This window comes from Morone saxatilis, unplaced genomic scaffold (assembly GCF_004916995.1).
Source record: "Morone saxatilis isolate NCDOM2014 unplaced genomic scaffold, NCSU_SB_2.0 Contig18, whole genome shotgun sequence".
Lineage (NCBI taxonomy): Eukaryota > Metazoa > Chordata > Actinopteri > Moronidae > Morone > Morone saxatilis.
The window spans coordinates 13432290-13441329 of NW_023339740.1; the positions used below are offsets into that span (position 1 = coordinate 13432290).

A 9040-nucleotide genomic window follows, 5' to 3' on the forward strand; every position below is an offset into this window, starting at 1 on the left:
GGTGTGGACTGATGGACACGGGTGAAAAGGTCATTTCCATGGCAGATGCCTGAACCTGAGGATGCTCATCCCACATATGGTGTGACAGGGGAGGATGTTGCAAATGGCATGGAGGATGCTCCTGTTGCCACCATGGGTGTCGGAGCTGTAATCAATACAACTACATTCACTGCAGCTGCAGTGGAAGAGGGAACCTCTGGTGTCACTGCTGGCAGTGGGCAGTCTGTGACTAGGGAAATGGCAAAGTTGATGTCACCAAATATATCACTATAAACCTTTTTCACAGCAGCCATATGACATGAAATAGTAAACACAGCCCTGTGACTTTTTGACCTGAATGGAACAGAACCTATTATTAGTATCACTGATAACACCCGTGTTTTCTTACTATTTCATGTCTGAATGGCTACTGTTTATATAATATTTGATGGCACTGCAGCCAGGGGAAGGGCTTTACGTCTTTACTTTGCTTGGCAGATCATAAAATGTAATTGTGACTCCTGGATGAGCTTTCATCAAGCTGTCACAGCAGTTGTTTACGAGCCTTTTTCAGTGGCCCATATACACTGCAGTCTAAGGGCTGCAGTGTATATGGGAACAGTGTGAGGAGGGGGTGAGAGGAGGGTGATACCATGGCTCCTGCAAAAATACTTTTCCTCCACAGAACAGGCGGGAGGATTGACTGTCCAGAAGTAGCAGTACTTTTGACTCCAGAGCTGACTTGGTGTGAGTCTGGAAGTCTTCATCTTGCATACACCCATGAAATGGGAGGGATGGGATGGTCTCTTTAGTAGGTAGGGATATATTACAAATGATACAGGTGTCATTGATCTGCCCCAATAAAGCTAACAGAAGAGTTAGGGAGGTGTCAATCAACATTTGTAGACATCCATAAAATGTCCTCAGGAGGTGGAATCAGCCAGAATAAGTGATCACCTGTGTTGGTAGACCATGTGGGCCCTTAAAGGGTAACAATTATGACAGATGTTAACACATTTGGTCACCAAATCCAGCTATATTTGTTTAGATGTGTCTATAACCAATTAGTAAAATGAAAGTCTGAAGGTGTATTTAAGTCTTGAATGGATAGACAGTAGACACAGACATGGAATTTTTTTGGAGGCATGGGCCAATAGCAAATACAAGTCAAGCCCATTTGATATATACACTATTTTATTAAAACTAAAAAATATTGTGCATTTTTAAGGACAAACAGGTATTGACATGACAACAAACCGACACATTTGAACAAACTTTGTTGTTCAAACATCCTTTTTAAAACGACTGTCAACAAATTCCGGTTTGCTTTCGATCTCCACTCTCGCGAGATCTCGTTTACTGCTGCGTTGTCCACCAGAAAACACCGTGAGACCTTTAACAGCAGAGGAGCACTCCGCCAAGGTAAGCGACCACTCTGGCACCACCACCAACCCCGGTAATACACACGTACAGGTCCCAGCAGGGGATGAAATAATAGCGTGTGTGTTGTCGGTCCTGCGCTCCGTTGTGTCGCCTCGGTGTTGACCGGGATCGAGCAGCGGCGGGCGGCTCGCAGGCAGCAGGACGCCCGCTGTGGTGTTGAACGGGGACGGATGAATGGGGTGGATCGGGACGAGGATAACGCTTAGCTACCGCCACGTCTCATCGGCTGAGCGAATAAAAAGCGTAACTGGACTCATAAATGAGTTGCTAACAGAGACGATGAGGAGGAAATGATCAAGTTTAAATGAATTGATGGATGTTCAGTTAGAGATGTTTACGGCTAATAACTGGCTAACGTAACCTGAGTCACCCAGAGCTGAATTCACATCATCAGGCCGGGATATTCGTGGCCCTGCTTCCCTGATAAATCCCCATTTTATAGCTCATATTTGAAGCCGTGCACTCCCCCTGTGTGAGAGGACTGAGCTGGTGTCTCAGGCAGTGAAACTGTGGGTGTCCTCTTCAGCACCATGGACAGGGCTGCACCTTCACATCTACTGACGACTGCGTTTATCTGTGGTTCGTCTTCTGTTTCTCACTTTACTGAGTTTAATAATTCTCTGAATCAGTCACTGTTGTTGTAGGGTGATTGAATAAGTGCACTTTGATGATAAGGCTTTATATAATGATATGAATTGAGACATCTTGTCTCCTTTTCACATTGAAATATAACACACATACTTTATAACTCAAAGTAAACCACTATGTCCACACAATATGCCTACGATGTCCAAAGATGCTTTTGTACATTTAGAAGACATTAGTTCTTTACTGGCACAGTTTTTCTGCAAAGTTGTTAAAAATATTTGTTGTTCTCAACCTGAAAAATGGGCAATATTTTAATTCCACTATTATTTCATGGGTGCATTTCAAGTTAGCACAAAGGGAGAGAGTATGAGGATGACTATTGTGTGTTCACACTCTTTATTGTTAATCTGCCAATCCGTTAGGCATAACTAAATCTTATGAGACATGGATCCCTGACACTACATCGTATTAAATACAAGTTTGCGGCTCGATATGTATAAATTTGGGGATGTTTGACACCAAAAAGGTTGAGAACTACTAGAGTAGACCGTAAGATACTAGCCTGGTTGTAGACCTCAGACCAATGATCCCTGATCTGTGCAGCACATCAAATGATGAAAATGAATGAATTAAGTAAAACTAAATGGCTAATCAATCTGATCAGCAAGTTGGAAATATGTGGTTGAAAGCTCAGGGAGCCCGTAAGTGGACCTTTGAGCTTCAATTATTTTGTTACATATGAGTATTTTGGTCACTAGAATTGTATTTTAATCATATCCTCTGCTGACGACGATACCTGCAAAACATTTTTGGTCTCTTGCAATATTTAGACTATTGCCAGCCAGCCAGGCCTGGTAATGTAGGACATTTTGCATGTGCTCTGAGGGCTTGGCGTTGTTGCAGGCTTACATTTGAAAGGAGCAAAAAAACACAGTGTGAAGGGTCTGAACAGATTGTGTTGCAGCCTGGAGTCATGGCACTGACATGCATCTCCTTCAGCCTCTTTATGATGATGACTGTGGGCAATTAGCATAGCTTGCACCTGTCTTTGGGCGTGCATGTAAAAGTGAGATTTTCCAGCATGCTTGTGTAGTTTTTTTTAGAAAGGTGAGAGATGGTGAGCTGGAGTGTTCCCTTTATTGTAATTTAACAGAGCCTCTTACAGAGTTTTTCTTTATTAATCATCCTCTCTTTATTCCCACATGTTAATAATCGAGATCAGCATCTTTCATTTGATGTTTACCTCATAATATAGCAATGCACATAAATGGTTATTTGTTTCCTTTCAGCCCCTCTTCATAATCTATCTCTGCTGGACGAGTGAAACTTCACACAAAGGCATCTAGAATCAGGATTGTAGGCACACACTGAAGTTTAAGAACTTCACCTGAATCATGGGGAACATTTTTGGGAATTTGCTGAAGAGCCTCATAGGGAAGAAGGAGATGAGGATCTTGATGGTGGGGCTCGATGCCGCAGGGAAAACGACAATCCTCTACAAGCTCAAACTGGGGGAAATAGTCACCACAATCCCAACCATTGGTATGTACACAGTCAAAATAACATTAGTTGTAAAATATTGTCACGCCCACTGTGTTTGCTTTTCATGTTGTATGACAAAGCTCTTGTTTTCAGGGTTTAACGTGGAGACGGTAGAGTACAAGAACATCAGCTTCACTGTGTGGGATGTAGGTGGGCAGGACAAGATCCGGCCTCTCTGGAGACACTACTTTCAAAACACACAGGGTGAGCAGAGCTAATGAGAGGTTTAAAGCGGTAACACTTTCCTCTTCTCCTCTTCAGAAAGATAATGTGTATTTGGTTTGTTTTTCTCGCTGTCGCAGGTCTGATCTTTGTGGTGGACAGTAATGACAGAGAGCGTGTGAACGAGGCACGGGAGGAGCTGATGAGGATGCTGGCTGAGGACGAACTGAGAGATGCAGTCCTCCTTGTGTTTGCCAATAAACAGGTAAGAACCCATAAGTGTTCTGCATATATACACAGAAAATATAAATGAATCCATAAAAGGGTTATAGTGCAGGATGAACCCGTAAGCCCACCACGTACTAGTGATTTAAATATTTTACTGCATTTTCATTGTAGTTTAAGTTACATTTTCAAGTTGACACAACAGAGAAAGAGAAGAAAGCCTCATCTCATCAATACTACAATTATCATGGGTCAGAATTATAAATGAACAGATACAAAGATCTTATGAATGAACATTAATATTATCCAAAGAAATAACATCAAACCTTAAGCTTTATTTTTATTATCCATTATTAAACCAAACTAACATACAATCTCACATTAAAATCATCCATTCATTTATTTGTGAAACACTTGTGTTTTTACAGTTGAATAAAAGACAATTGGTCATTTAATATACAAGGTAATTCTGTCCACGGCTGCAACTAACGATTATTTTCATTTAATTATTGATTAATCTCCCTATTATTTTCTTGATTATTTATTTCATTGTTTTGTCTATATAAAAATAAATAAATAATCAGTTTTCGTCATATTTTCACATTTTTCTCAGTCACATAAAACAGAGAAATTCTCACATTGGAGAATTGTTGCCTATTCATTTTCTTTCAGTTGACTAATCGATTGATTGGCTGATCATTTTAGCTCTAATTCTTAGTTTAGATGGTTACAAAATAATGAGACCTGAGTATCCCAAAAAGGAAGCGACTACAGAGCGTTCCTACATTTTTTGTAAAAATGTTGCTTTCTGCTTACGGCCTTTCCAGTTTTCTTAATGAAACCTAAACTATGTAATTTCACTGAGAATAAATCATAACTTTGTAAGATTTTAAAGAAGATATTTTAGTCCTAGGCAGTGTATGGGTATCATCTCGCTATACGCTTTCTTTCTGTTGCTAATGGTGGTTGTTTGGGAGTGACCACTTACCACTTAGAGTTTGACTTTTTGGAAAATACACTTATTTGCTTTCATGCTGAGAGTTAGCTGAGATTGATACCTCTCTAATATCTGTTCCTTAAACAGAAAGCCACCACAGGCAGCAGATTAGCTTAATTTAGCATAAAGACTGAAAACAGGGAAACGTACCTACCAAGAATAAGCCCTGCTTACAACCCTCTATAAAGTTTGTGTATGTATTAATCAAATAGGATGCATGTTAATTAGTGAGCTGACTAAATGCTGGTAGACATAATTTCCTTATGGACAGAACCAGGCTAGCTGTTTCCAGTCTTTATGCAAAGCTAAGCTGTATTATATTAAGATGTAGAACTATTCCTTTAAAGGTTATCATTTAATTTCCCATCATATAACTGCATGCCTATTTCTAAGGCCACAGCTAACGATTATCATTATCAATTAATGTTTAAATTATTTATTTATTAAGGGTTTAAAATATCAGAAAATAGTGGAAAATACCCTCCACAATTTCACAAATGAAATAGATTTCAAAGATATTTAACTTACTATCAACTATTTAAGAAAAGCTAAAACTCTGCACATTAAAATATCTGAAACCAAAGTACACACACACACACACACGCATAAATATTTTAACCCAAACAATAACAGAAGACATCAGCTGTCCTGTCATTACTTACACTTACTCTCCTCACTCAACTCTCTCCTCTTTGACAGGACTTACCGAACGCCATGAATGCTGCCGAGATCACAGACAAGTTGGGCTTACACTCTCTGCGCCACCGTAACTGGTACATCCAGGCCACCTGCGCCACCAGCGGCGACGGCCTCTATGAGGGTCTTGATTGGCTGGCCAATCAACTCAAGAACAAGAAATAAGAAGAAATCTAAAAAGCAGCCAGCAGCCACACCCGTCCAACTTTTTATTTGTTTTGGGACATGGCGTGTGCAAGGGTTTTGATTGATTGGTGAAATGCAAGATTCTGGGTTTGGGGGAGATTTTAGGCTTTCATTTTCAGTCTGTTGAGGTTCCTAATAGTTTTCAGCGCTTATTGAAAACAGATTCTCATGTTCTTCATATTTAATCACTCACACACACACACACACACACGAATGCACACTAACCCTAAGCAATCACAGCAGACACTTGCTTTTCCTGTGTCCACCTTTTGTCCTTGTCCAGGTGCAATGTACTGTAGGTTAGTCTCTAGGTGCTGTACCAAGTCATGTGACTGAGTCAGCAATGAGTCAAATATGACTTTTTGTTGATGTACGTCTTTCAACTGTCAGTCGTCCATGCAAAGAACTGTTCTGTGCCAGTTGCACTTCCTGTTTGTTTGTTTGTTTGTTTGTTCGTTTTTTAACAGAGCCATGTTTGGGAACAATCACAAATGGCAGATTCAAGTCACCACAATTCACTTTAATGGTTCTCTCTTTTAATTTGTGAGCAATGCTGAGGCACTTTGATACTCAGATAGAGTGTGTACGTGTGTGTGTGTGTGTGTGTGTGTGTGTTTGTGCAAGCGGCCTAGTCAGTGTTAAACGCAAACAACTCTCTGAAACAGAAAAAGACAACAGGACTGGAGCTTCCTCCTCCACACGTCCTCTTACTGCCTCATTTTGGAAATCTTTTGATATCTGTGGCGTGTTTCTGTGTGTGGCAACCTGGAGCATCAAATCCGCCCTTTTTAAATATTTTAAAATGCTCTACACGTCCTTGACTGCCTGAACTGCATGCATCCTAGTAGATCTCGCTGGCATTGTTGCACACTCTTCCATCCTCTGAGCTGCATGGATGTTGATGCTGTTTGTAGGTTTTCTGTAACTCATCGTGTTCTGGTGCTGTATACAGTATAGGATGCAGAAACTAACCAAACCACCAACTTCTGCATTAGTTGTCATGCTCTAAATACAGTATAGTCAGCTTAATGGTCTTCTAATGTAAAAGCAGTATTTAGGTTAACCTGCACATAAACACGACACACATGACCCACGCAGCTGCTGCTTGTCTGCATTCATGTGTGTCCATATGAGTATTCAAACTGCATCAGGTTGCTCTCGCTTTTTTTTTGTCTCAGACTTGCATATCGGGGGGTTGATTCTGTTGCTGATGAGTCCGTGTTACCGAATGTGAATATTGTTGATGAATCTATATATGGCTGTAATGATATTTATTTGACATGCATATTCCTTTATTTCAGTGACAAGTGTGTCAGCATAATTATGTGAAAGAAAGCAGGGTAAGTGGATCAATTCATTCACTTCTGAACAGCAGACGAGTTACCGCGTCACCACTGATACCAGCAGAATCCACAGACTTCTGTCAATAAAACTTATTTCTCTGTGCCATACATGGGTACTTCTACTCATATACCAGTGACAGTACAACAAATTGTAAGTCCACTCCACTTAGTTATGAGTGCATTGTTCCACATCTATCATACGTTAAATCATGAGTTTGATCATTTGGGTTTTGTGGCCTTATATTTAGTGGTGACTTCAAATTGATTTCCTCTCGGCTTGTGCGTTTCTGATTTTAAGTCACATATATTTATCTATAAAGAATGATTTACAGATTTATTTCTCTATGCCCTCAAAAGGCAGGTTTTGCACCACAGTTCAGGATGATTAGGCAAAGGTTTTGTCTTCTGTTTTACCAGTATACTAGATTCATATTTAGTGGTAGATTTCTTTTGGTTTTCTTTGGGGTGTAAAGAAACTTTGATGTAGACTGTGTCTGTGAAACAATGATAATCCGTGCGAACAAAAAAAACAAAGAAAAGAAAAATACTTCTGATGATTCATTCTGTACCGTTATAGTTACACAAGTAGATTTAAAAACGGTGAAGACCATGTTTCAATGCTGAAAGCAAGGAAACATCTGTATGTGATGTAAGACAACAAACAAAAATCCTGCTGTATTACAAATAAACTCATTTTCTGTATGACCTGTCTCATCAACCGTGTGTGAGGATTACTGATAGATTCCATTTATACATATATACACCAAATATTTTATATTCATGCTCACAAGTGACTGGAACAATAGAGCAGATCTTGCTCTGACGAGCTTCTACCAGAAGAGGACAGTCTTGAGCTCCAATATCTGTTTATTGAATGTGGTTTGAAGCATGAAGAGCTGTGTAAGTTTTTATAATTCAAGGTAACCTGTAGCTTTTTATCCTAGTTTTCCTGTTTGGAAACCCCCTCTAACAGCTCAGAAACATACTTTACATTGTTCTATAACTTTGATACTTAATTACTTTGACTAATTTTGTGATCGTTGCATCTAAAAAGGATTTTAAACTGAAGATGCTTCTGAAGAGAGCTTTAAAACGTGGATACATTCAGCAGATTTATATCTGTTCTATATGTTCACAGTACTTTTCTAAACAGCTCTACCTCTCCCAAATTATAATAGATTTGTAATTAGATAATAGAGGAAGTAAAGCCAATGTCTAAGGGACGAGAGGGTTTAAAGGGCAAGTAATAGTATTTTCCTGACTCACTGTGTTCTTAAATTGGCAACTTTTAGTCCAAGAAAACAAAAGACACAGACACAAATGGAAAAAATGCAACAATTTAACACATTTTCCCACCAGAATTTATTCCTGCAGAGTAAGAATAACAGAGAGGTCTATAAGGAATTTTAAAGTCTCTCCAAAATGGCTGATGGCTATTTGGACGTATGACCTCTGTATATCTAAACTCTTGGCTCTGATTCATCATTAAGTATGTTTGATTTTTGCAACAGTGGGTTTCAGTTATACTTTATTCTTCAGAAGTCTCATCTTTTAAATAAAGCATATTGGGCAAAAAGACTTTCCTGATTTATAATTCCTCTGTTGTAGCGAGGGGTTATCACACATTTATTATAATGATATAATGACAGATTCTGATGTTGAAAGAGGGAGCCTGTGTGTGTGTGTGTTTGTGTGTTTGTGTGTGTGTGTTAACTGTGTCCTGTGCTACTTTGTTAAAGGGAATAAACGTGCAGACGACACTCTGCTGCTGTTCTTCTACAAGAACCACTTGTGATGTTAGAATCTTTTTGTTTTCTTGAACTTATTCTGTTCGGTTGTTTTCTGTGAGGACAAAACGAAAAAAAAATACTTTTGAGAA

At 39.3% G+C, this 9040-nt stretch overlaps 1 protein-coding gene across 1 annotated transcript; it reads left to right on the forward strand.

Annotated features, from left to right (window-relative positions):
• The first annotated feature begins 1348 nt into the window (after positions 1-1348).
• arf3b (ADP-ribosylation factor 3b) lies at positions 1349-7846 on the forward strand. The gene is made up of 5 exons (XM_035661121.1): positions 1349-1401; positions 3300-3552; positions 3646-3756; positions 3855-3979; positions 5636-7846. The coding sequence occupies exons 2-5, from the start codon at positions 3405-3407 to the stop codon at positions 5795-5797; spliced, it is 546 nt and encodes a 181-aa protein (XP_035517014.1). The 5' UTR covers positions 1349-1401; positions 3300-3404; the 3' UTR covers positions 5798-7846.
• Positions 7847-9040: the final 1194 nt, after the last annotated feature.

What these genes read in the sequence shown, in the direction of transcription:
- arf3b (XM_035661121.1), top strand. Translation starts at nt 3,405, where the DNA reads ATGGGGAACATTTTTGGGAATTTGCTGAAGAGCCTCATAGGGAAGAAG. An exon ending in CACCACAATCCCAACCATTG is followed by an intron (nt 3,553 to 3,645) that starts GTATGTACACAG and finishes TCTTGTTTTCAG; the next exon opens with GGTTTAACGTGGAGACGGTA. An exon ending in CTACTTTCAAAACACACAGG is followed by an intron (nt 3,757 to 3,854) that starts GTGAGCAGAGCT and finishes TCGCTGTCGCAG; the next exon opens with GTCTGATCTTTGTGGTGGAC.